The 27,061-nt window shown below is 46.6% G+C and overlaps 1 protein-coding gene and 1 long non-coding RNA gene across 4 annotated transcripts in view; one reads left to right on the top strand and one right to left on the bottom strand.

Annotated features, from left to right (window-relative positions):
• Positions 1-1,891: 1,891 nt before the first annotated feature.
• LOC112547586 (uncharacterized) lies at positions 1,892-13,025 on the bottom strand. 2 transcript variants are annotated; one of them, XR_003091352.2, is made up of 4 exons: positions 12,895-13,025; positions 11,674-11,821; positions 3,233-3,329; positions 1,892-2,150 (listed from the first exon to the last, which is right to left on the bottom strand). It is a non-coding gene; the product is annotated as an uncharacterized LOC112547586 (long non-coding RNA). The 2 variants fall into 2 exon arrangements; XR_003091353.2 differs by having other exon boundaries at positions 11,674-11,778.
• A 526-nt stretch (positions 13,026-13,551) lies between these two features.
• NEDD4 (NEDD4 E3 ubiquitin protein ligase) overlaps positions 13,552-27,061 on the top strand; it is a 99,111-nt gene continuing 85,601 nt past the window's right edge. Inside the window, exon 1 of one of the 2 annotated variants that reach the window (XM_075897297.1) lies at positions 13,552-13,704. In XM_075897297.1, coding sequence (XP_075753412.1) covers positions 13,663-13,704 — 42 coding nt within the window. In that variant the 5' untranslated portion in view covers positions 13,552-13,662. Of the gene's footprint in view, positions 13,705-13,825; positions 14,304-27,061 lie in introns of those variants that run through there. The other variant, XM_075897298.1, reaches the window with a different exon arrangement.

Genomic DNA, 27,061 nt, shown 5'->3' with positions numbered 1-27,061 from the left:
GTGATTTGTCCAAAGCCCCGAGGTATAACGCCAGAATCAAAACTTAGGAGTTCCTGGTTCCCTTCCTGTGCTCAGATCGCTAAAGACACCCTGTGTGTTGGGATTTGACAGCTGTGCAATTTTTATATTTCCTCATGTTATGCATAATATATTAGAAAACCAGGCCATCAGTCCCTCCAGCATGCTACATAACATCTCAGTTTCCTAAATAGCTTGCCACCTACACAGGGACTTTCTAAGCAGACCAAGCTTAGCTGGGAAACATACATGGCTTGAGTTTTTTTGTGTTGTAGTGGCTGGCTACATTAATTTCTATACTTGCTAAGATCCCTTCTTATTTGATACTGCTAGTCCCAACACATCACTAGGTCTACCCTGTGGTACTCGCAGTGGGCACTAGTGAAACCACAGTTGTTGCTGCTAATGACTATGAGGGTCTGTTCAGGTTCTTATCACCCTCACTGTAGTATGTGAGTGCTTTCTAGTAGTGCATTAGTTAGGGTGACCACTTGTCACTTAGTTAACTGATTTGTCTCTTAAGGTGACCACCAATCCCTTAACCATTTTGAACTTTAAATTGAAGCTCATGGTAATTGCCTTGTATGCTTGACAACAGAAATGTGCACTTGCAAGAAAAATATATGATATGCAAAGAGAAATGGTGTTTCCATAAAGTGTCCCTTAAAATAGTTTTTTTCCCCATATTGCTCACGTGGCTTTCCTTTATTTCCCCCAACAAATGGTCACCAAAGTGTGAGGTAATGCAGCTAGTCATGGTTGGAGGGCTAACTGCACCTGTGTTCCCTTTGTGATCTCCCTGAGTGCAGCCTGCAGGTGTCAGGCCTAAAGCCTTTACCACTCCTGGGGTAGAATTCCACAATTTTGTTACTTCAAGAGCATGTCTACGCTGCCCCCACTGTTCAGACTACAGGGGCATGTAGATTAGGTTACCTGGCATAGGAAAATGAAGCGTCGATTTAAATAATCGCCGCTTCATTTAAATTTAAATGGCTGCCACGCTGAGCCGATCAGCTGTTTGTCGGCTCAGCGTGGTAGTCTGGATGCTCCGTGGTCGACATCAAAGGCATTTGTTGACCTCCCAGGTAAACCTCATCCCAGGAGGCATACCTGGGAGGTTGACAAATGCCTTTGATGTCAACCGCGGAGCATCCAGACTACCACGCTGAGCCAACAAACAGCTGATCGGCTCAGCACGGCAGCCATTTAAATTTAAATGAAGCTGCGATTATTTAAATCGACGCTTCATTTTCCTATATCAGGTAGCCTAATCTACATGCCTCTGTCGTCAGAGGCATGTAGTCTAGACGTACCCCCTGAGTGCAGCCTGCAGGTGTCAGGCCTAAAGCCTTTACCACTCCTGGGGTAGAATTCTACAATTTTGTTACTTCAAGAGCATGTCTACGCTGCCCCACTGTTCAGACTACAGGGGTGCGAATAGCTGTGTGTACCACGATGCGGGGCTGCACAACTCCCCTATGTGTGAACTAAAATAACCTATTTTTGGAGCCCTGTAAATATGCGGATATCAGCTTCATATCTGCAGGTATCCTCAACCATGGATGCAGATATCTGCAGCTCATTTTTGTGGATGCGGATACAACATTTTGCAGGACTATCTATCTTGCATTAATGTAGTCTTGGCTGAAGAGGACTAGGTTAATGAGAAGAAGATGCCTTTTAGCTCTGTACTGCAACCTCCATATCCATTTGGGAGAGATACAGTACAGCATTTTGGGGGAAACAACTATTCCTGCTGCTTGGGCCTAGGCCTGCAGTACTTTGTGTCTCAACCCTGCTTACCTAGCAGGTCTGACCTGGTTAGGCACCTGGAATTATTTCCTTGGGGAGTCTGTAGCCACTGGTATCTGCATAATGACTGGATAGGTTTTGTAAAACCAGAGTAATGTTTATTCTGACAGTAGACACAAAGCACAAGTCAGAGATAAGTATTTTACAAACAGCAAATAGACCACACACATTGATGGTAAGACATATTTCATCTAGCCTCAATGAGTTCCCATGTAAGTCTCATTTCTCTATACAGTTCCTCAACAAGTTCCTCCTTCCACGAGATGAGAGTTGCTTAGAGCTAGAGTTCCTTTGTTCTTGTCAGTTCCCAGACTTTTAGCCTGTTTGTCAAAAGCAGTTAGGTCAGCTTGACTGGGGATCAAGGTATCAGGGTATGTCTACACAAAGTTATTTCGGGATACCAGAGGTATCCTGAAATAGCTACCCTGCGTCTTTTGAACGCATCCACTATTCCGAAAAATAGCAGATGCACTATTTTGCCATCCCTGTAAACCTCATTGTACAAGGAGTAAGTGATGGCTCGAAATAGCACTTTATTTTGAAATTTGATGCTGTGTAAACAGCACCAAATTTCAAAATAGCCTATTTCAAAATAGATTTGAAATAAGCTGTGCAATTTGCGTAGCGCAAATTGCATATCTTATTTCGAGTTTAGGGTGCTGTATAGATGCCCCCTCTGAGCCCATGGAGCTTGCTGAGTGGTGGTTATTCTTCCATTCTTGATTGCCTTTCTTTATAGCCTACTATTATAAACAATATAATTATACAATAAATATCCCCAAAAAACAAATCAGTGTACAAAATTTATAAATCATTTTAGAGCAGTTCCACTTCTCATAAGTAACATGTCACACAGTTCTTTCTTTTCCTCCCTCCTAGAGCCAGCCCAAGGTGTACGGGCCAACCGGGCTACTGCCCAGGGTGTCCCATTGTAGAGGGCACCACGCAGGGCTGCTGGGCCGGGCAAGGGTGGCACCACGCATGCTCTGCGCGCCCGGGGTGGCGCCACGCATGCTCTGGGTGCCTGGGGGGCGGGGCCACGCATGCACTGGGCACCCGGGGGTGGGGGGGTGCCGTGTGCCTAGGGGCGGAGCCAAGCATGCATCGCACTCCCGGGGGGCACCACGCTCCTGAGGCCCGGGATGCACAAATGGCTCAGGCTGGCCCTGCTTCCTTCCCGAGGGAAATTGTGTAAGTATTTTTTAAAGTGTAATATGTACAGTATTCCATATATTTTTATTAATTAAGATAAGCTGAAAGAGTGTACCTTGCATTTGGAGCTGAGGTTTGAGGTGCTTCTAAGTCCCTGTAGGGGTCTTGGAGCAGCCTCAAGCAATCTCTGTCTCCTACATCGATGAGTATTACTGTTGAGGTTGACTACAGTTCTCATCCTAGAACTTACCATGATCCTTAGATCAGTGTTTCTCAAAGATGAGTCCATAGACCTGTGCCAGTCTCTGAGATCCCCCGGACAGTTTAGAAAGCCAGCTAATCAGTTCCTGTTATCGTAAAGATTGAAAACACTGCGTTAGATTTCCTTGGATCAGGCCATTGAGCTTCTTGAAGATAAGGAGCTTCGGGGGTAGGACAGGTTTGGTATGCATGTAGTAGCCCAGGCATGTCAAACTGGCATCTGGAGGTCCACATGCGGACCGATCGAAATTTTTTGCAGCCCGCCAGTACATTTTTATAAAGGAACAAAGTACGGCCCGCTGGCCCCTCGGAGCATGTGGCCTAGTGCAGATCACAGCCAGGCAGACTGCTCTGCGCCGCAATGACTGCTCACTGCCAGGGCTGCTCTGCACATGGCACCCAGCACATGCTCATGGCCGGACTGGCTGCTCTGTGTTGGGCACTCTGCGCACACACTCACAGCCAGCTGCTGTGATCATGCCACCCCAGCGCACCTGAGGAAGAAATGTGTGGCAGCGACAATGGCAACTCTGAGACCCAGGTATTAGCTATGGGGGGCCGGGAGTGCCTGGCTCTGGGGGAGGGGGAAGGCATTGGTTAGGGGGGGGCCTGGCTCTGGGGGAGGGGTTAGGTTGGGAGGGCCTGGGAGTGCCTGGCTCTGGGGGAGAGGAGAGGGTTATTTTGTTAATATTTTGTTTTGTATTTATTTATTCCCAAATAAAATCACAAAATGTATATTAATTTTATATCAATAAATGTCATTTTTTGCAATTGCACAAATAATTATATGTTTATGCAAAATCTCAAACTTATAAAGTATCTGAAAATTTCACAGAAGCATGTTCTATTTGATTATCCATGGTCTATACTTGTTTTGATTTCAACAAGTTATATATCATAAAAAATTTAAAAGTACCTTACATTTATATTTAAATTTCAAATTATTTTATATGAGCAAATAATTTTACACATCAAATTATTGTATTATATTAAAAAAAGTCCTGAAAAAATATTTTAAAATATACCTAAAACATAATCTATAATAATAAATAATTACAACTTTCTGATAAAGTACATTTTCTTTGGTGGCCCTGAAAGCTATGAATTTTCGTTTGTGCGGCCCTCAGTAGGTTTCGAGTTTGATATGCCTGTAGTAGCCGGTATTGTTGTGGAGGTGTACTGCAACATCTTTGCTCACTGAAGCTTTCTAAGAATTGATAACCAAGTAGGTAGCATTGCTATAGTTGCACTGGGGGACAAAGATGTGTTACAGATCCTGGGTCCTCATTTCAAAGATGTAATCAAACAAGTAGCTGTAAAAGATAGAATGCCTTACTGTAGACACTGCTATGTAAGAGCTTTGTGTCCGTGAGGAATCCAGGAATACTGAAATATGGATTGAATTGGTCAGTTGTGGTTGTGTATTGTCAACCCAAGCAGATGGCACTGTAGCTTAACAAACTTCTACCAGCTGAGCTCTATTTTTCTTGCCCAGACTCAACTTCAACCCACTATTCTTCTTCATTGATGCACTTATCTTGACCAAATACTGGACAAGCTTGGTGACAGTAGAGTTGTCATATGTTGTTAAGGACAAGTAGAACTGTTCCCCCTCTGGATATCTGTGGCACTTGAGTCCATTATTTCTCACCAGTTTTCTTAATAGGTGCCTATAGATAGTTAATAAGAATGGGGAGAGAATCTTGTGGGACTCTACAGGCCCTGGGGCTGGTGACCACACCATTACAACTCTAACCAGATCAGACATAATTAGTGGGGTCCATCTTCTAACATCCTTTGTTGTTTGTAGTGTGGATAGGAAAGCATTGCTCTATATCTGTACTGTAGCCTAAACTACCATGTTATAAATTAGGCTCCTTGTATCCTCACATCTTCCCCTTGGCTATAAACTTCTTCTTTGGGAATGTGCAACATACCTCAGCTCGCATGTGACCAGGAGTCAACATTGAATTTGGTCCATTGGGTGGATCATTAACTTCCCTGATTTGGACAAGGTATTGACAGGGAGTGCGATGTGAATGCTGATCGATGTCCCGACCCACCCCAGCCAGAAGCTGGCCTGTATTATTCAATTCACACATTTCTGTGTCCGTATCAGAAGAGGAACCTTAGCTCCACAGCACTGTGATAATCAATGCCTGACATAACCAAGCCTATCTCTCTTCAGACCCTGAGCAGAGACATTTTGAAACATTTTGTTTGAAAAGCTGCATGCAAGCAGTGGAATTATGTATGACTGTGCATATAACTGTATGGTCAAAAGGTGATGCTACTTGATTCGATTTCTAAACTATTGGGAATGCAAATTAGGGACAGGTGCTTTGCAGAGCAGAACATTCTTCTTCCAGTGCTTGCTCATGTCCATTCAACATAAGTGTGTGTGCTCGCCACATGCAATTGTGCCAAAAGATTTTCCTTCAGATTTCCCTTTCCATGGGGACCTAAGTCTCAATAGCGCGCACAGGCTGTGCTATATAGGGTGCTCCCAGTCCCCTCCCGCCTCAGTTCCTTTTGCCGAAAAAACTCTTGACAGTGGTGACACAGGGTGGGAGGTTGAATGGACATGAGCAACACTTCTCGAAGAACACCAGAAATAGAAACAGGTAACTGTTTTTCTTCTTCAAGTGCTTGCTCATGTACTAAATAACTTTTTGTAAAATTTTGTAAGGTTTGTCTTAATCATCAGACCCTAAGTTAGAAAGCAAGGTGGGAGGAGTGGGAATATCCCCTTAGATCTTCACAATATAAACGTTTATCTTTACCACAGCCCTCATCCTCTCCAAGATGAAAATACGGAGGAAGATGATAATCTTGATGATTCAAATAAATATGTGCCACGTTTGAGCAACATCTGCACTGTGGGATGTATCATCTTCTTATGGCACATGTGCATATCCAGTTAAAAAGGATATTTTTAAATATCTCAGAGGGGTAGCCGTGTTAATCTGTAACTTTAAAAATGAGTAGTCCTGTGCACCTTGGAGACTCAAACTCATCTGAAGAAGTGGGTTTTGCCACGAAAGCTTATGATACTATATATTATTTTTGCTAATCTTTAGGGTGCCACAGGACTGCTTGTTTTTAAATACATTACATATACATTGAGATAGTTGAACAAATTTCATATAATTGTCCAAATAGACCAAGTGTATGTAATGTCTTCTTTATTATTTGTATTTTTGTAATAGCGGAAGTTCTATAGTGCTGAGCTCTGACACCTGCTGGATTCCAAAGAATTGCAGAGCTCAGGGCTAATGCACTGTACTGGAGAGGGAGGACCCTAAACTGAGCATAGAAAGAAATGTTAGAAGTACAGATCAGCTGCATCCACTCTCCTGTGCAGGAATAACCTCTATGGGAGATTGTTTAGGTCAATATTTCCTTTTATAACATCTATACTTACTGCAGAAAATAAACCACTTCTGAGCTGGAGAATATGAATTAACCATTGCACAGTATGTGCACAAATGTAAGGAGTGGGGAAAATATTGGTCAAATGCAAGCATTTACATTTAAGTTCAGGTTCCTCAAGGCTTGGGCTCAAAACAAAAGATGTTGTTGCACTGCATCATTAGAGGTGCTGTCTTTGGGTTGCTGTTCCTAGTGACACTCTACAGTCACTGTGCTATTCATCACTAAGGCACTCTATCAAAAACAAATTGCTCATCTCATTCTAACTGAATGAAATAAAGCAAGAAACTTACATGTCCTTTTTCTTACTATTCTTACTACTGAGGAAGCACCAGCGGGCCAGAATCAGAGATTCATGCCCCATTGTTAAGCTAAATTAACTTAAGTTTTTTAGATAACATGTCTAGGTATTATTAGAAAAAGAGCTATCACAAGCTTTAGTATAGAGACCATTAGCATATAAATCTGCCTAAATCCAAAAGCTGTTAGAAAGCACTATTCAAATAATCTCTTGTGATTAGCTATCAGAAGATGAAAAAACACTTTTTAATTAATTAATTAATTAATCAATCCTCAATACATACCTTTGAAGGGTGTGAGTATTATTGACTGCATTTTATAGATTGAGAAATTAGGCACAGAAAAAGTTGCTAAGGCCTGATTTTTCAAAAAGTCAGGTGTGCAAAATGTGTCTAATGCAGATGTGTAATTATCCAAACAAGGTGGATGATGTAAATAGAAAGTTATATGTTTGAACACCTATCTGCATATCATGATCACTCAAACAAGGCAAACACCTCATCTGTTTGTCATCAGGCCCTAAACTACTTGCCCTAGGTCATATAGGAACTATACCTGTCTCTGAGCTCTTAAGAGTACTGTGAGGTAAGGTGTTGAGTTTCATTAGTGAGTCATTCTCATGACATTAGAGAAACTGAGATTACTATGCTTTCAAATAAGTATTTAATTATCTTAGTCATGGCAATGATTCATTGCTTCAAACTCAACATATTTTTTAAAAAATCCCTTTCCAGATACATTTTTCTATTTACCTATCACTTTGAAATTGTGAATAGTTTTCCATGATGGTTTTTGTTGTACTTCAGTGAAATCATACTAACACCTCTTTCAGAAGAAAACAAAGATCCATAAATGAGTCAGTAGCAAGAAATTTTGATACTAGATTTTTATTTTTAAAATTGCCATTGAAATAACTTCAGATACTTTTGGGTTATTAGATTTGATTTAAAATGCTCAGTAAAAGAGTGATTTCCATTCATAATACATTTAATATAGAACAGACTTTATTATTTCATCATCCTTCTAGTGTAACTTAGCTGTAACACTGCTGGGCTACGTCTAGACTGGCATGATTTTCCGCAAATGCTTTTAATGGAAAAGATTTACGTTAAAAGCATTTGCGGAAAAGAGCGTCTAGATTGGCACGAACGCTTTTCCGAAAGAGCACTTTTTGCGGAAAAGCATCCGTGCCAATCTAGACGCGCTTTTGCGCAAAAAAGCCCCGATCCCCATTTTAGCCATCGGAGCTTTTTTGCGCAAAACAGTACTGTGCTGTCTACAATGGCCCTCTTGCGCAAATGATTTGCGCAAGAGGGCTTTTGCCTGAACGGGAGCAGCATAGTATTTCCTCAAGAAGCACTGATTTCTTACAGTAGGAAGTCAGTGTTCTTGCGGAAATTCAAGCGGCCAGTGTAGACAGCTGGCAAGTTTTTCCACAAAAGCAGCAGCTTTTGCGGAAAAACTTGCCAGTCTAGACACAGCCCCAATGTTTTTCCCCTCGTTCCAAAGATTTTGTCCCTCCTTATGTTTATTATGAAAAACGCTTAGAAGTCTAAAACTGAAATTAAGGTTCTCTTAGGCTACGTCTACACTGGCAGCTTCTTGTGCAAGAACTGTTTTGCGGAAGAGTTCTTGCACAAAAATTCTTCCACAAGAGCGCATCTACACTGGCATGTGCTTTTGCACAAGAGCATCTATGGCAGTGTGGATGCTCTCTTGCACAAGACCGCTCTGATGGCCATTTTAGCCATAGGGGTTTCTTGCACAAGAAATTCATGTTGCCTGTCTATACTGCCTTCTTGTGAAAGAACTCTTGTGCAAGAGGGCTTATTCCTTGTGGGGAGAGGAATAACTCTTCCGGAAGAAGCCCTGTTTTCTGACGCTGTACTGTAAAGTTACTTGCGCAAGAACGCTTGTGCAGTGTAGACACCCAGCAAGTTTTTGCGCAAGAACAGCTGTTCTTGTGCAAGAAGCCACCAGTGTAGACGTAGCCTAAGGCTATAGTATTAATTCTTATTTCACTGGTGTGAATCAGGGTTGCTTAAGTAGTAGGCTTGCCTAGATTTCTTTTAAGCACACAGAATCATCTGGTTTGTAAAGAGAGCAAATATACATAACAAAAGTCATGGCACATGTTTTGGTCTACCAGTCCAAAACAGTGACATTTAAGAGAGAGAGAAAATGGCTTTGGAATTTGCAGTTCTTTAATCTTACATTTCAGCCAGGGAGGATACTTCTGATGGCAGCAAAAGCCACCACTTTGCTAACAGATGGGGAGACACTGCAGGGGCAGAGAAATGAGATTAAATATTAATTTGTTCTTAATGATCTCAGTGTAGAGTGCAGACAAATTATCCAAATACATGTTTTCTGTGTGTGTCAATTTTCTGTTCTGATACTCTTGTTGTGCAGATGATATTTTACAAAAATATTTACTGCTAAAGATGCGTGTTGCTTATATTATGTAGAAATAAAATGTGTGCTTAACAGACTGCTGAATTGGTTAACTTTTTAACTAAAAGTGTAGTTTTTAAACTTCCAGGCAACGCAGAATACCTGAATTATAAGTACAATACAGGCAGTCCCCGGGTTACGTACAAGATAGGGACTGTAGGTTTGTTCTTAAGTTGAATCTGTATGTAAGTCGGAACTGGCGTCCAGATTCAGCCGCTGCTGAAACTGACCGCCAGTTCTGACTTACATACAGATACAACTTAAGAACCCCAAGTCAGCTGCTGCTGAAACTGATCAGCAGCTGATTCCAGGAAGCCCGGGGCAAAGCAACTCTGCCTGGGGCTTCCTGTAGTCAGCGCTGGTCAGTTTCAGCAGAAGCTGACTTGGGGACGCCTGGGGCAGAGCAGCTGGGGTGCTGCTGGGCTGCTCCAGTAGCGCCGCTCCTGGGTGCTACTGGATCAACCTAGCAGCACCCCATCTGCTCTGCCCCAGGCGTCCTGATTCAGCCACTGCTGAAACTGACCAGCAGCGGCTGAATCAGGACCTGGGGCAGAGCAGCTGGGGTGCTGCCGGGTTGGTCCAGTAGTGCCCAGAGCGGGCGCTGCAGGACCAATCGGCAGCGCCCCAGCTGCTCTGCCCCAGAGTCCAAAACAAAAGCCTGGTCTGCTGCGCCCCCCCCCTCCCCAGCAGACCAGGGACACGGGGAGCAGAGCCTCTGAGGCTTTGATCTGGCAAAGCCTCAGAGGGAGGGACCCCGCCGCGGCTGCGGCTTCAGTCCGGGAGCCTGTGGTCTGCTGGGGACGGTCCCCAGCAGACCACAGGCACCCAGATTGAAGCGGCAGCAGCGGCGGTTCCCCGCGCCTCTGAGGCTTTGCTCTGGCAAAGCCTCAGAAGCGCGGGAACCCGCCCGGTGCCCCTGGTCTGCTGGAGACGGTCTCCAGCAGACCAGGGGCACCGGAGCAGCTTACGAACGGGGCTTTCTCGCCCCGACTTCCGGGGCGAGAAAGCCCCGTTCGTAAGTGCGGATCCGCGTAAGTCGGGGACTGCCTGTATCATATTTAAAGAAACCTCAGGCTGTTTGGATAATCTGCCTGATGTTTAGCTGGGGCCCATGAAATAATTCATGAGTCCAGTAAAAATTTACCTCTTTAATAATAGTAAAGGAAGAAGGGGTACTCACCTAGAACCCACTAGAACTGCATTCAGTTCCCTGCTCTACCACAGATTTCTTGTTTAAACTTGGATGAATCACTCCCTCTCTCTATGCCACAGTGTCCCCTTTGTAAAATGGGGATAATAGCACTTCCCTAGCTCAGAGATTGTGAGGTGATTGGAGGACACCTAAATACCTAGGATAGAGAGTGAAGTGAGCAACTGTCATTGTATAGCACTGACACAGAAAAGCCATCATACCATCACTACCACCAGTCACCAGGTACTGTACAATACTACTGACCTTATTATGTAAACACTTGCCATTATACCCAAGCATTTAAATTAATCATTTACAAATATGTTAATAGAGGTTTTGATAATGAGGAAGGGAATATATTCTGGTGGTGAGAGGAGCGAGGTTGGAATCAGAATATCTGGTTTTCCAGTTGGCTACAGTATTGTTATGTGACCTCGGACAAGTCACTTAATCTCTATAAACCTGAGTTTATCCATACATAAAATGTGAACATTTATCCCTCAGAGTGGTATGATTGTGAGGATTAATTAATATCTCATTAATTAATCTGCATGGGTCTTTAGAATCTTGACTGAAAGGTGCTGTGGACTATATAAATGCAAATTATTATTTTTATTAATTTTAAAAGTATTTGTATAAATGCTTCACTTCACCTGTTTATTCAGGACAAAAATTATTTTGTGAAACTAAAGATAGCATTCCAAAAATATTACCTTAGCACAGGGTTACTCAACTTTGGAAGCCCCGGGGGCCGCAATGATACCCACAGCACATGCCTAGGGCCACAACTTAAGCGCAGTTGCAAATATATGCAAATAGCTTCTTTCACACCAATGGGCATGAATACAAAAATGGGGCCTGCATGTTGTATAGTCTTGCCTTAATCTAAGTCAGTTCTTCTGATATTAATAAAAGGCAATATTTAGCCGATTTCTACCCATATGACAGCACTTTTACTGAGCAATGACAGTTCAGAAATTTAACTACTAAACCACATATCAACAGAAGACCATTATATTGATTACTACCCAAGCCCCAGCCCCAGCACAGACCTTTCTCATCCTGGCGTTGCTGCCTGGCTCCGCCACAGCCTCGCTGTCTCGCTGCCCAGCTCTGCCTCTGCCTTGCCACGTGCCTCTTGCCACCCCCAGCAGCTCCTGCGTACACACTGATGTGACCTGGCTTGGGGAGGCACTGCCACTGTGACAGACATGGCAGGTGTGCTTTGCTGCCACCTTTTGCCATCCTTCCCCTTTCCCCCCCCCCCCGGCCAGCTGACAGCTCCCACACACGCGCAGACGTGGCTCTACTTGCGGGGAGGCACTGCTGCAAAAATGGTTGCTTATTAGGTATGCAAATGAGGCACGGTGCTATTCATCCCCATGCCTCATTTGCATATCTTATTGCACAACAATGCACAGTGTAGACATAGCCAATCTATTTAATGATTTAAACCATTCTCCCTAGCTGCAGCACTAGCAAAATGGTTCAAGCGTAATTATGTAATTAACAGTGAGTTTCCATTAGCAACTTGTCATCCATGCAAAGGTTTACTTTGAGCCAGGTGGTTCACAGGCCAAAAAGTTTGAGAACCACTGAAATAGAGGCATCCCTGGCCTCTCCCTCTTGAGTTAATGCAATACAAATTGGATTAATGCAATTGCAGTATAATTGCATGGGAAGGTCATTTTGGGGGCCAAACTCATCCCTAATTGCAGAGGACATTGGGAGGAATTCTTAGAAGGGTCACACAACACCCTTTACATCTGGTCATGTGTCCATCTTAAGCCTGGACGTACTACCTCCAGGTATGGGACTCTATATGACAAGTGGGTGGGGCCTAAGGTATGGGGTGTGTGGCTAATGAGGTGGGAGGCATGGCTAATGTGTCCCTATTTTTGGTCCAGAAAATATGGTCATCCTACTCATTGGCTGCACAAAGGAACGCTGATGGGCTGCATTAAACTAAACCCTCCTCTAAAAAGTGTCTAGCCTCTGGGGCTGGCAGGGAAAAGCTTGGAAATGTGACTCAGGAACTCACCCACGTCAGACCGGTATAAGAGGAAAGCCACAGCTATTCATTTGTAAAGGTCGTACTACACGTTAAATCAATCTCAGGACTTTTAGGGTCAATCCCATTATTTTGTGAAGCCTTAGAGCTGGCACTACATTTGGAAGGGCTAAAGCCTGAGGAAGCAGGTAGCACAGTCCCAGCCATGGTAACAGCAGCTGTTGCTCCTGTTTAACCACCCCTTGTGGCATAGGTGACTCACCCCCTTATGCCTCTGCCAACATTTAAACTGCCGAATGGAGTGACCGCATTTCCACTTCTCTTCCTCCCTCCCCCCCTTTCCGGAGCCAGTCTGTGACAGAGGTCTCCACGCACTATCTTGCGCCCCCACCACCTAGAGGACTGAGCTGAGCAGTTTCACGACCTATAAATCAGCAAGGGAAGGGTTGCTGAGCCAATCAGGAGGGGCATCTGTCTCCAGGACCGGAAGGAAGACTGGCATTTGAGCCAATCAAGAGGAGGATCTGTCTCCAAGGGCGGAGGGAAGCCGGAGCTGTGAGCCAGTAATATGGGGTATCTATCTCCAAGGTCCGAGAGACGGAGAGGCTCTGAACCAATCAGAAAGGAAATTTGTCTCCAGGGGCGGAAAGAAGGGAAGGTTCTGAGCCAATCAGAAAGGGCATTTGTCTCCAGGGCCGGAAAGAATACAGGCTCTAAGCCAATTAGAAAGGGTATTTGTCTCCTGGGTCGGAGGAAAGACGAAGCTCTGACCAATCAGGAAAGCATATTCGCGAAGGTTCGGCGGGGCTCTGAGCCAATCAGAAGGGGTATCTGTCTCCAGGAGCGGAGGCCAGATTAGGAGCGCGCGCCCGCTCTAGTGGATTCAGGCCTCCGCGCGCGCTGGGGCGGGGCGGGGCGGGGCCTGGCCGGGGCGGGGCGGGGCGGAGTGTAAACACGGGCTGGCAACGGCGCCCGGGAGGCGCGGCCGGGCTCCTGTGGCGTTGGCCCAGAATCCGCTACCGGGCCGGCCATGGCGGCCTCTCCCGTGGAGGTGGTCGGGCTGCCGAGCGAGGTGAGGCTTGCGGCGCGGCCCTGGGCGCCTCCCTTCGCCGCGGGGTCCCGGGCCCGGTCGGCCTCCCCTGGCTGCGCCGGCCTCAGGGTGGCGCCGGACGGGGTAGCGGACGGGGGCTCTCGCCGGCTGTGGGCTGGGCTGCGCGGTGCTCTGTCGGGGTGGCGGCATCTCCCTGCGCGGGGCGGTGTCATGAGTCTCTGAAATACTTTTTCTCCGCTTCTGCCGAGCGGCTGCCGCCCAGATGCGGCTGCTTCCCGCCCTGAACATGGCAGCAGGGCGCTGGCCGCCGGCTCGTCCTGTCATCCGCGGTGGCCCTCGGAGCGAGGGTTTCCAGTTGGTGAATTGGTGACTCCCTCGTCTAGCGGGAACAGTTGCCTGTTTGTAGACGAGCCAGCGATTACCTGGCTACGCAGAACTCGGCGCTCGGGGTGGTGTGTGCCTTGCCTGCCGGAGCCTTGCCTCTTCTCTTGGCAATCTGTTCCTAGGCTGCTTCCTAGGGCTGCCCAATCCCTAGCCCCGTCCTCTGAATCGATACTGCTTTGTAATCAAACTCGAAAGGGGCACGGAGTAAACGAGATGGCCCGCTTTTTCTAACCATGGTAAGATACTTCTGGTTTGGGCTGTGCATTTTGTTGAGCCGATCTTAACATTTTATTTCTTGGCTAAGCTGATTTTGTACACTTATGTATCAGAGGGGTAGCCGTGTTAGTCTGGATGCGCAAAAGCGACAAGGAGTCCTGTGGCACCTTATAGACTAACAGATGTATTGGAGTGTAAGCTTTCCTGGGCAAAGGCCCAGTTTGTCAGATGCAAAATAGTGACTTTGAAGCTAAGGAATATATTACAAAATTGAAATAACTGAGGGTATTTTAACTGCTACTCACTGGGCCCTCCTGTCCTTTGTGTGGAAACAGGTTTCTGTTACTGTGTGTGCATCTGACGAAGTGGGTCTTTGCCCACGAAAGCTTATGCTCCAATACATCTGTTAGTCTGTAAGGTGCCACAGGACTCCTTGCCACTTACGTGGTGAATAGCAATCTAAAGGTAATAATGAAGAGTGTAACATATCTCCATGTAGTACAATCTGTGCAGGTGTATGCAAGTGTAGCTTTTTGGCTATCTGTGATTGAATATAGCAACAAATGCTAAATGATTTTACTAGTGAACTTTTTATCTACCATTTTGTTTCAGTTGAAGGTTAGATGGTTGAAGTTTAGTGATGAATAAACCTAGGGTTATATCTCTTATATACAATCTGCATGGCTGTAATGCTGTACACCTGTGAAATGTGAGTGGGCACTAATTCCTTGAGGCACTGCTGATGACATACAGTTTTGCCAAGAAGAAATTAACTTTTTTTTCTTCCAGGTGTGTGGTGATTAAATGTTTCCATTAGGGATGAAAAAATTCATTGAAAATAGTAACACTGTAATTGATAACATTCCTATAGTTACACTGCTAACAGTTTGTTTTGCTTGGGGATGTACAGCTTACTGTGGACTCTCCATTAGGAGCCTGCAGGCTTGGTCCTGCATGTGCTGGGTCCTGGCAGCTAGCCCTGGTCCTGAGGAGCCTGCTTCAGGAGTGGGATGGCTGCTGGGACCAAGAGCGTGCTGGGCCTGAGCCTGCTGACTCCTACTACAGAGCCTACAGTTTAGCAGTTGGCATCCTGGGAGTGGGGTTGTCAGAGCCCTGGGCATGTGGGGATAGGGGGGCAGTAGCGGGCTCCCCAGTAGTGGGGCTGGCTTCTGGTATCTAGTGCATGTTTGGAGCCTGCTGGCTTCAGGTTAAGCTGCAGAGCCCACAGCAGAGGACAGCTGACACCCCAGGTGGGCAGAGTTTAACCCGGGGTGGGCAATAATTTTTTACATGGTTTTAAATTCTAACAACCCTAGTTTCCACCAGAGAGTGCTTTTGTGTCCTGTGTGGAATGCACGCAAAGGTGTCTTTGGGCCAACAGGGTGTATTTTACCAAAACTGCCTTTGATCAACTCTGTGTACTTAGCATTATATAGCACAAGGCCATCCCTAGGAGGAAGCAAGGGAGATGGGGCAACACCCTGTGCCCCAGGTCTCTCAACCATTTCCCCAAGCCTAGCCACTGCTCCATCCCCTTCCCACGTCTGCTATGCCCCCATTGCTCTCCTTCCCTTGAAGCTCCCTCCCAGAGCAACTGGAGCTGCAGGAAGAAGTGTGACTCAGCAGCCTGCTCCACTGACCATCTCCCAGCCAGATTGCTCCAATTCACCACAGAGGCAGAAAGTGGAAAGCCTTGGTCCTAATCCATTCAACTCCCCTGAGCCCGTTTCACTCAGGAAAGTGAAACAGGCTGGGTCCCAGGCACTCTAATTCCTGCTGCCATGGTGAAGTGGAGCAACCTGGCTGGGAGATGGTGCATTGCTCTGCTTCCTGTGGTTCCCACTGCTGTCGTGAAAGCAAGGGTTCCGACCCCTACTGCCATAAAGTGTAAGCCTACAGCTTAGAAAAGAGGAGACTAAGGAAGTTGGGGATAAGCTAGATGTCTATAAAATCATGACATGTATAGAGTAAGCGAATAAAGAAAAGTTATTTACTTGTTTCCATAACTTAGGAACCAGGGGTCATCAAATAATATTAATAGGAAGCAAGTTTAAAACAAACAAAAAAGTTTTTCTTCACGCAGCACAGTGTCAACCTGTAGGACTCCTTGCCAGAGGATGTGAAGACCAGGACTTTAACAAGGTTCAAAAAAGAACTAGATAAATTCATGGTGACTAGGTCCATCAATACTTATTAGTCAGGATGGGTAAGAATGGTGTCCTTAGCCTCTGTTTGTCGGGCTGGAAATGGATAACAGGAGATGGATCACTTGATTACCTGTTCTTTTGACTCCCTCAGGGGCATCTGGTATTGGCCACTGTCAGAAGATGGGATACTGGGCTAGTTGGACCTTTATTCTGACCCACTAGGGCCATTCTTACCAGTATGGGGGATCATCCTGTTGAATGGCTTCCACAGGGTCCTCCAAAATGCAGGGCCTGGGGGGGCTGCTTCAACCCATCCTATGGATGGGATAGCTCTGGTATACTATATTTTGGCTGGTTTACTGGTTAACCATTCACATCCCTAATAAATATGTGCAAACTAAATGTGTACTTGAAAATTACTATTTGCTTAGTTACTGGGTGCAAATCCAGCTGATGGTTTAGATCTATTCATTTGTGTACTGACTGAGTCATCACTGCCTCTCTGCCCTGATAATATAATCCTGCTGAGGTTCTTCAGTGTGCAGTTCTTGATGAAAAGTCATTGGCTATGGGCTTTGCTACCTTCAGGTGGTCCACAAAATTTCAGATGTACTGACTTACAGTCTTGCATTGCTCTCTTACTTTTATTGGACAAGCATTTGGTATCACTGGGTGACTTTGCTCTATTTCAGTATTATAAGACACTTATTTTGTCTCTTCTGGGTAATTGAATCAGCCACATAATGGGTAAGCATATTTTAGAAGTAATCTGCTAAAATTGAAGTGGAAAGGAAACTAAGATATCAGCTTGTGCTTACTTAGAGTACCTAAATTAGACCTTACACTACAGCAGGGTGGCCAACCCATTCCAGACAGAGCCACAATAGCAGTGGAGACAGCATAAAGAGCCGGGGCAAAGTTGTTGAACCAAAAAAAAGCTATGCTGGGGGAAAATAGGTGCTGATACACCGTCCCACGGCTGCCTTTTGTTGTTTTTTGTTGGCTCAAAACTTTGTCAGCTCTTCTCACTGTCTCCACTTCTATTGTGGCTCACAAAAAAAGCACTGGGAAGGGGTGAGAGGTGCAAGCTCTGGGAGGGAATTTGGGTGCAGGAGGAAGTAGAGAAGAGGATGCTGGCTCAGGGAGGGGGCTCCAGACTGGAGTGTGTTGGGGTGCTGAGCAAGCCGCAGGCTTGTGGCTGTGAGGGTGCAGAAGTTTGGCCTGGGCTGCATGAGGCAGAGAGGCTGGGGGTATGATGGGCTCAGGAAACGGGTTTGCAGTGTGTGGATGGTGCAGGAGTGTTGTGGCAGAAGACTGGGGATGTAGGGCTGCAGGAGTTTGGGGGTATGAGAGGCTCAGGACAAGGGGTTCCAGTGTATGATAGGCTCAGGTTTGCAGTCTGGGGTGTGCTGGAGAGTTATGGTGCTGTGGCCAGATAGGGGCTTGTTGGCCAGGCTTCATTTTTAAATAAAATATGTAAAACACAAAATGTTTCAGCATTGTCTTTATTTAGGAGAGGGGTGGGGAACCTGTTTTGATTCAGGGGTCACTGACCTGCAGAAAAGTCAGTTGGGGCCACACAACTGAGATGCAAAAAAAAAAAAAAGCTCCCAACCCCCCCAAGTCTCACTAATGTACTAATGTGGTCCCAACTGTGCTGGTGGGGGATGGAGACAGGGTGCTGGGGCAGGGTACTCGTGGCGGGGTGGGAGGCCTGGCTAGGGGAGGGGACAGACACACCTGGGGCCAGTACCTGGGAATCCCAGGTCTCAGGAAGCACGTGGGCTGCTCTTCCCCTCCCCTGAACAGCTGGTGGGCTTCCTGAAATGCCTGATCTGTAGTTCCACCAGGGACTTCCTTCCCCCTGGTGTGTCCCTCCCTCCTTCCCTCCCTCCCAGGACTGCATACTAGCTCCAACTTTTCAGGAAGTGCTCTTCCTCTGCTCCCCATGACAGCCACGTGCTTCCTGAGAAGTTAGAGCTGGCATGCAGTTCCAGGATTCCTACTCCCTCCCCCATCTCTCCCTCCCCCTCCACCCTTCCCCGGTTCAGGCAGGCAGCAGGGGGAAAAGTCCCCAGTGGTGCAACAGACCCAGCATTTCAGGAAGCCCAGTCCCCTTCCCCAAAGCCAGGGACCCCCCCCAACCCAATCCCCCTCTCTTCCCCTTTCCCAAAGCCAGGCTCTAACGTAATTCTTGGGTCCTGGAGCTGCCGCTACAGCCATGTGTCTCCCTCCAGGCGCTGGGCCACATGCGCTGAGCGTCCAGCTTTGAGCATGAGCTGACCGGGATTCTGGGCATAACCCATCTCCCCTCCCCTCTCTTCCCTTCCCTAGAGCCAGACACCTCCCCTCCCTGCTGTAACCCAATCCCCTTCCCCCCCAACCTTATGCTCAGGTCCTAGAGCCAGAGCTGCTGCGCTGTATCCAGGATTCCATGTGGACCCCCCATCCCCCTTTCCTTCTGCAGAGCCAGGCATCTTCCCCCCCCCCCCCCCAACCTTATGCTTGGGTCCCGAAGCCACTGCCTGTCCGGTGCATGATATGATGCAGTGCGCTGGGGGCCGTGAGCACTCATGTGGCTCACAGTGGCCCGGCCATGAGAGGCAGCTGACCTGAGCGATTCCGGGTTCTGTCAGGAGCCACAATTTTTTTCTTTGTGAGCTACATGCGGCTTGTGAGCATAGGCATGTGCAGCACATTTCATTATTGTGTGCACCCAAAGAATTTTTTTTAAATGCACTTTGACCCTCTTTTGCCACACCCCTGAGCCCCATTGGCCACACCTCTTTAGGTAACATTCTCAGGGCAAGATGAAGACATGACCAGAAGTAAGAGATGTCATGTGACCCCCGCTCCCCCAGATTTTTCCCACCATCCTCCCTACCAATAGGGATTCATTTGGCCCCCACCAAACCCCCGTCATGCAACTATCCTGCAATTGCATTAACCCTATGTGTGTGACATTAACTCAGAGGCAGAGAGGCTGGGGGAAGTGTTCTCTCTAAGAGTTTCCTCCCATGAGCAGAATGAATTTTGTGTTGTGCACCAGTACTGAGTTCATGTGGCTTGTTTGGATGTGCCACTGTGGTACCCAAGTTATTAATACATATCTCAAACCTCTACCTTTTTCCTCTGCTGCCATGTCTCCTCCCCTTGCTCCATCAGCTCCCCTGGTGCCTGCTGCCCCTCACCCTCCTCTGCTGTCCTTACTCCTGCCCTTCTCACTGCCCTCAGCCTTCCTGAGACCTGCCCCCCTCACCCAGCCCTTCTCTCCCCCCTGTGCCCACTCCTCCAGTAGCCCCACTTTGATCATGTGAGCTACTCCTCCTCATCCTCTCTCCTAACACCTCCCTCTACACACCTGCCCTGCCTCTCTCCTCTGGTGCTGGTCCCTCCCCTACAGGTCTCTGCCCTTCTGCTTCACCCCCAGAATCCACTGGCACCTGCACCTTCCCTTAGCCTTGCACCCTCCCGGTGCCTCCCCCTTCCTTCACTGTCCGTGCCCCCTTTGCCCTCTTTTTTTCCCTGATGCCCTCCCCGTCACCACCCTCTGCCCCCAGTTCCCTCATGCCCCTGTGCCCTCACACATGACTTGCTCCATCCCTGCCTTCCTCATGCCCATTCCTTCTTTCAAGCCTTCTCCCAGAACCTCCCCCTCTCCCCTCTAGCCCCCAATGCCCTTACCCTCTCCTCTCTCAGCATCACCCTGTCCCCCTCCCACTGACAACTCCCCTCCTGCCCTTTTCCTCGTCTCCACTTGGCCCCCTGGCATTTGTGTATCCTCTACCCTGTCCCTTGGTGCCTTCCCCTTTCTTCTCCTGATCTACCCCCTTCCCCTCCCTCTCCCACTCCTTCCTCTTATTTTTCCCCCGTTCCCCTCCCTTATTTTTCCCCCCCTCTCTTACCTTCAGCTTGTGCCTTCCAGCTTGCGGGGCTGGAGTCAGAGTTGGCCCAAACTACAGGCTGGCCAACCCATAGCCCTGGGCACCCCCGGGGAGGGGCTGGGTGGTGCTGTTGAGCCAGGTGGGGGTGCCGGGCCGGGCAGGGGCACCTCAGGAAGGGCTACATGGTGGTGCTGGGCAGAGCGGGGGCACCTCAGAGGGGCCATGAGGTGCTGCTGCTGGGCCAGGGCAGGGTCCCGGGCTGCAAAAATGTCTCGGGCCGGCGTGTGTAGTTGGGTCCCAGCTGCCTCTGGAGCTGGGCAGCGCGGTTTTAAAGTCCCGGACGTGATGTCACGCCATGCCTGGGCATCTCCCCTCTCGCCTGTTGCGTGGCATTTGAGGATGACGCGCATGCGCTCTCTCTCTGCCCCACAGTGCCTTGTAGATGGCCGCGGGGGATTTAAAATGAAGGGCTGCAGTGCCCCATCACAAATCCCCTTCTAGCTGGCCGGAGACATTAGGGTATGCCTGGGCACACCCGGCATACCTCGTGCGCGCGCCTATGCTTGTGAGCCTCATGTTGGCCATCCCTGCACTACAGGAACAATCTCAGTTATGGATGGTGGGAAAAAAATGAAGTATTGTTCCTTGCAAGTTGGGTGTAGACAGTACTACTGAAGTAGGGCTGGCACAAAAGCATGTCCAGACTATGACAAAATATGTATTCAGCTAAAATGCCTCCCTTTTTTCTCACTGGAAGACCTTGAAAATGAATCTTTAGCTATGCAGAGAAATTGTTTTTAGAGTAATAAGACTTTGTAGCTGATTCAGTTAACGAAACTTATCAGAATTCTTAACTGTGTACTCAGCTTGGGGAGAACATTTCTGATCATTTGTTTGAATTAAGATATATTGTTTACGTAAGTAGCAGAATGTTTCAACATTTCCAAAACAGAACTTTTATGATGTCAAGGCAGAGGGGATACTTGGAGCTCTTCATTTGGCATTCTAGGGATCACTTTATTCATACAACAAAAATAGTATGTTTTCTGCTTCCGTGTACTTCATATTTCATGTGTTGCATCCACTTTTAGAGTATTTCCATTCTATGAGAGCTCACGTTTTCTACTAACTTCAAAAGATTTTTCATGAACATCTGACATTTTATGAATTCTAAAAAAAACTCATTAAATGTCTCATTCCTTAATATATATATATTTCTTAGCAATGTGGCTTATTGCCCGGGGCCATCAGGCTGAAAAGTTTTTATTATCCCAAAACCCAGAGAGTGCATTATGCTCCAGAGAATTTAATTTTTTCTTTGTTTATATGTTTTTAATCTCCCAGGCCATTACTTATCTGTCTGAAATCAAGTAAATCCCTCCCTTTTCTTTTGGACTAGTGAAAGAACTTTCCTCTTTCCTCAGCCTCTTCTACCTACTGCCACTTTCAGATCATGGGGTAATTTCAGTCCTGTTGTGTCTGCTTTTCTACTCAGTCTTCCAGTTGTCCTCATCTGAAAAGTAAAATAAATAAATAAAAATAATCAACAACACTTTTTGCTTGCTCTAAGTGTGAGGTACTTTATCATTGAAAGGCAGAGCAAATAGTTCCTCAGAAATCCAGTATGTTGCCAAGAATTTGGAGAGACATTCGTATGGTCTTCAGTTCATGCAGTACAGCCCCACCAAGTACAGAAATGCAGAACACATTTATAGTACAGGGGTGGGCAATAATTTTTTGCTAAAATTTTTCAGAAATTTTTGAAGTGGCTTCAGGCTGCACTGGAATGGGCAGGGCCTCAAGCGGAAGGGGTGGAGCCAGGATACTTCCCTGCTTCCCCATCTACAGACCATGATTGGTTTGGGGAGCATGTGAAGTCTTCGCCCTACCCCCAGAGGTTCCCCCTAGGCACCCATGTCACTGGCGGTGGGAGGAGACTTCGTGTGCTTCTCCTTTTGCCCCCAGGCCAATCAGGGCTTGGGGGCTGGGGAGAATGTGAAGTTTCCTCCCACCCTGCCAGAGGGGAGGAAACTTAATGTGCTACCTCTGCCCCCAGGCCCTAATTGGCCTGGGAGGCGGTGGCGGGGGGGGGGGAGAGAGGCGGGGCCTCTGTGGGCTGGATCAACCTGCTTGCTGGGCAAGAACCAGCCTGCAGCGGCCCTTTTGCCCACCCCTGCTAGACTATTGTGTTTCCATAAAACCCTAAAATACTTTATGTATATTTTAAAACCTTTCATCTCTTTACCAGCCATAGCTAATTAGCCAAATCAGCTTTTTTGGATTGCTTATGGGGAAATATTCAACAGGATCTGAACAGATGACACTTGCAAGGTATTGGTTGTTAGTGTAGTGTGTGTGTTTTGCCCGGGAACTTTTCCTGCAAGTTGTTGGGCACCTGCAGCTTACATGGAAGCTAATGGGTTTAAAATGTATACTGTGGAAGTAGTTGATGCTCCACTATATTAGGTCTCTTTGTTCACATGAACAAAGACCCCATGTTGTAGTTTGCTTTATGTTTGAATAAAGGGGTATTAACCTTCATCTTGGATGTGACTTGGTCTTGCAGGTTAGTTTTGTACAGCACTGTAGTCTGACCTATTACCAGTTATGAAGCAAGGATCGATTGCTTTTAGGCTATGTCTGCACTCGCGGGTTCTTGCGCAAGTAATAGGCAAATGAGGCTAAGCAAGAAGGAGCGTCTACACCAGTGGTCCCCAATGCAGTGCCCACGGGTGCCATGGCGCCCGCTGGGCCATTTCTGTGCGCCTGCCGAGTGAAAGGGGCCGGCCACGCCCCCAGGCGCACGGCGTATGGGCAGTGTCGGCCCCGGATGCACAGCACATGGGCAGCCCTGCCCCTAGGTGCTCAGCGTTTGGGTGGCCCGGCCCGTGGTTTGAGACATGATTTTTTTTAATAGTATTTAGCATGAAATAAGATTTTATATGTTCGAGACATTTCTCACTGACTTCAAATGCTCATCCCTTCTGCAAATCAAACCTTAGTTTAGGATCTTGGCTAGGCATCAAGGAACTGCGGAACATGTCACCACCTGTGAAAAGTTTGGTTAATGTGACTTCTATAACATCTCAAAGGAATTTGGTGCAGAAGCAGGCATATAATCAAGTTCTTCCTGGTGGCATTCAAATTCCTTAATTGTGAGACCACTTCTCTTGCTGCAATCCCCTACTCAATAACTATGCAGCTTCCAACTTCTACAGCAAATGACCACTGGATCCTACATTTCCATTACTACATATTCAAGATTTATCCCCAGAGCAGCACCAGCTTACACACTGAATGAATGAGGCTGGTATTCTGAGAGGGGGGGGGGGGGGGGGAAATACCGTCTTGTAATTTAAGACTGCATCATCATGCAAATGCATAAAGATGCCAAATTGAGGTTGCACAGACAACCTTAATTTTGGCATTGCCTATAGCTAGTATGTAGGTGCTTGATGATTAACTTTACCATTTAAAGTATTTTTACAATATAATGCAATCCCATCTTCTGTTTTCACACATTTCCCCTCAGTATTTCTTGCACACTGTTCAAGATCCTTCTCATACACCGTATCTAGCAATCTTCCCACAAATGTCTGCTCTACCAAGTGATGTGTAGTCTAGTCATAAGAAATCAACCATGTCAGTTAGGGTGTTTATTAACACTGTGAAAAGGAGAATTTGTCATAAATGAACCTAACAATCTTTACATCTATGGTATCTTGTTGGTATTTGATGCTCCTTACAACAAACTTATCTGTGGGTGATGGCTTCACAGGATTGCAATCTTTTGCTTGTTACTGATACTTTGCTGTCTGAAAAGTTGAGTTGTAGCACTGCTAAAAGTACCAGTGAGTGACTCTAAAGTTTTTGTAGATAGGCAGTCTAAGTCTCTTCTGCTTAAATAGGATCCTGAAACAAAATTGAAATTATTTTGAATGGTTGTTCTCAGTTCTTTTCACTCACTTTCCATTCAGTTAATCATTTTACGTCTTTTAGCAAGTTTGCAGATCTGATTCCAAAGTACCAAAAAAGCTAAAACTGACTGTACTTGTATTGCACTTAATTTTGGAGGAAGCCCCATTGAACTCCCTGGCACTTCACTTTTTTTGAGAAAACAAGTATTGGATGGGTTCTCGGGAGAGCTGAGTTATGCTAAAATAAAATAGGAAATACACTATAGGCTGTCTTTTGGGGGATGTTGGGCTGCAGGAGTCTGGGTTGGGGTATATGATGGACTCAGGGCACAAATTTGAGGTGTGGGAGGTACAGAAGTGTTATGGCAGGGGACTGGGATGTGGAGGTGCCAAGAGTTTAGGGATGTGGGGGTTTGATGGGCTCAGGGCAGAGGGTTGTGGTGGGTGGGTGGGTGTGTGTGTGTGTGTGTGTGTGTGTGTGTGTGTGTGTGTGTGTGGAGTGCAGTAGTGTTATGGCAGGGGACTTGGAATGTGGGGATATGAGGGGCTTATGGCTTGGGGTTCAGGTGTATGATGATCTCAGGGTTGGTGTGTGTAGGGGTGCAGGAGTGTTATGACACTGTGACCAGATGGGGGTGTAAGGGTGCATCTAGATTACAGGCTTTTGTTGACAGAGCCTTTGTCAACAGATACTGTGGACAAAGCTTCTGTCAACAAAGAGCGTCTAGACTACATCCAGTTCTGTCTGGAAAGCAAGCCGCTTTGTCGACAGCGTAGATGCAAAGGACAGTTTAGGTGCAATAATGCCTTCTGTCGACAGAACTCTGTGAGCAAAAGGCATTATTCCTCATAAAATGAGGTTAACCTTTTGGCATGTCGACAGTAGTAATGTCAACAGAACTCGGCAGTAGTGTAGATGCAGGTGTAGTTTTGTCGACAAAAGTCCACTTTTGTAGACAAAACCCTGTAGGCTAGACACACCCTAAGGCTGTAGCATCAATGCTGGCTCCCTAATGGGGGGAAGAGGGGCAGAGCTGAGTTGGGGCTCCAGAAGAGGAATATCTGGCTCCCTGGTGAGTCGTATTTGGCTCGCAAGCCATAGGTTGCCAACCCCTAGTTTAGACCAATGTGAATAATTTAATTGTCAGAATTTTTGGCAGGTGCTTGCTGAAGGAACTTGCTGATTTAGGCTCCAGATCCAAAAAGGCAGTATGGTGGGCATCTCCTTTCAAGATGAGGTCACTGTGTCTAACACTCTGGGAAAGAATGCAAACCAGGGGGTGGGTCTGATGGGTAAGTGAAGATACCTAGAGATGGTTCTACTGTGGTGATTGGTTCCTCCTTCTTCAGGAGGAGTCCGCAGGGATTGGCAAACGATCAGTGATGTGGGAATGATTGTAGTGAGCTGTACTCCAAACAAATTTGGATGAAATTTAACTCAAAGTTATGGTCTGCTTAAGACCCACACCACATGTCCTTGCTCTAGTCTGAGTATTCCAGACTATCACTTCAGTATAAGATTGAAAATATAATTAGGCCAAAATGACTTCAATTTAAAATTGAGAAGGTGGAAGCTGTTCTAACAGTGTGGGAAGGGGAAAAAATTTTTTGCACTCCATTATTGTCATGGCAAATCCCAAAGGGCCATAGCTTTCTTAGTGGGTGAGCATCATCAATTTCTAGCTAAGTCCATAAAGGCATCTACACTATTTCATAGTTGCCACTGGTCATCTTATGCTACCAAAGGATTTGGTGATCACATGATGGCCAGCAGTGAAGCAGCATCCCTGTGGCCTGGGGCTGGCTGCCAGGGACAGGGGCCGAGCAAGCTGGAGTCACCTTCCCTTGGCATATATCCAGCTTGTTTGACTCCTGTCTGCAATGACAGGTGGAGGGTCACTGCCAGCCAATAGCCAGACTCTCTCAGACTGCTGCTGCACTGCACAGAGCAATTATCTAGCATGATGCTTGCTTCCACCCCCCAGGCCTGGCTGCCAGGAAGAGCAGGTGAAAGTGCTGGGAGCGGGTGATGCAGCTGGGGAGGGCAGAGTCTCCCTCCTCTTTGCAGGTAGCATGGAGCAGGGAAAATGGCTTTGGACCTGGGCTGGGTGCAGGGCAGAGGGAGAAGGAGAGGGGGCATGTCACTAGGCAGAGGAGACATAATGGGAAATCTTGTGTTCTTCACTTTAGATTGTGCCCCCAGTATGGGGGAGGCACAAGTCGTCTATGGGCTCAGCAGGGTCTCAAACTACTTGTTGCTTACAAAACTATTCTCAAAGCAGGGAATTATTAATCCTTTTCTTTCCAAAACAGCATTGGAAGAATTCTAGCATTATTGGTTCTGTTCTCAAGTTTAATAGAGTAGAACTTGAGAAGACACCCTGTGCTCTGGTATGCAGAGCCTCACAACTTTGTTTTGAATACATAGTTCCTCAATTAAGCTCTTATTGCCTTATGCTGAATAATGAGCAGTCATTTCCATCCCAGCTGGAGGACCACCTAGAATTTAACAAAACAACCTGTAGTTTGAGGTAGCAGCAATAGACTGTTTCAGCAAAAAGAGTCTTGTTGGTGCTTTAAAGACTAAAAATTGTATTGAGGCATAAGCTTTCGTGAGCTGCAACTCAGCTTATGAAAGCTTATGCCATAATAAAATTGTTACTTTAAGGTGCCATCGGACTCCCTGTTGTAAAAACTGTAGTGATACTGAGATCTAACACGTATTATAAAAGTCTCTTGGTATTCTAGCAAACGCTCCTGGTGTAGATTCAATGTAGATCAGTAAGAGTGCTTTTGCCAGTATATAGTTTATACCAGTCCCCTGAATGAA

Source organism: Pelodiscus sinensis, chromosome 14 (genome assembly GCF_049634645.1).
Source record: "Pelodiscus sinensis isolate JC-2024 chromosome 14, ASM4963464v1, whole genome shotgun sequence".
NCBI lineage: Eukaryota > Metazoa > Chordata > Testudines > Trionychidae > Pelodiscus > Pelodiscus sinensis.
Note: the sequence above shows the minus strand (reverse complement) of the source record. Positions and strands in the feature narration are given on the sequence as shown.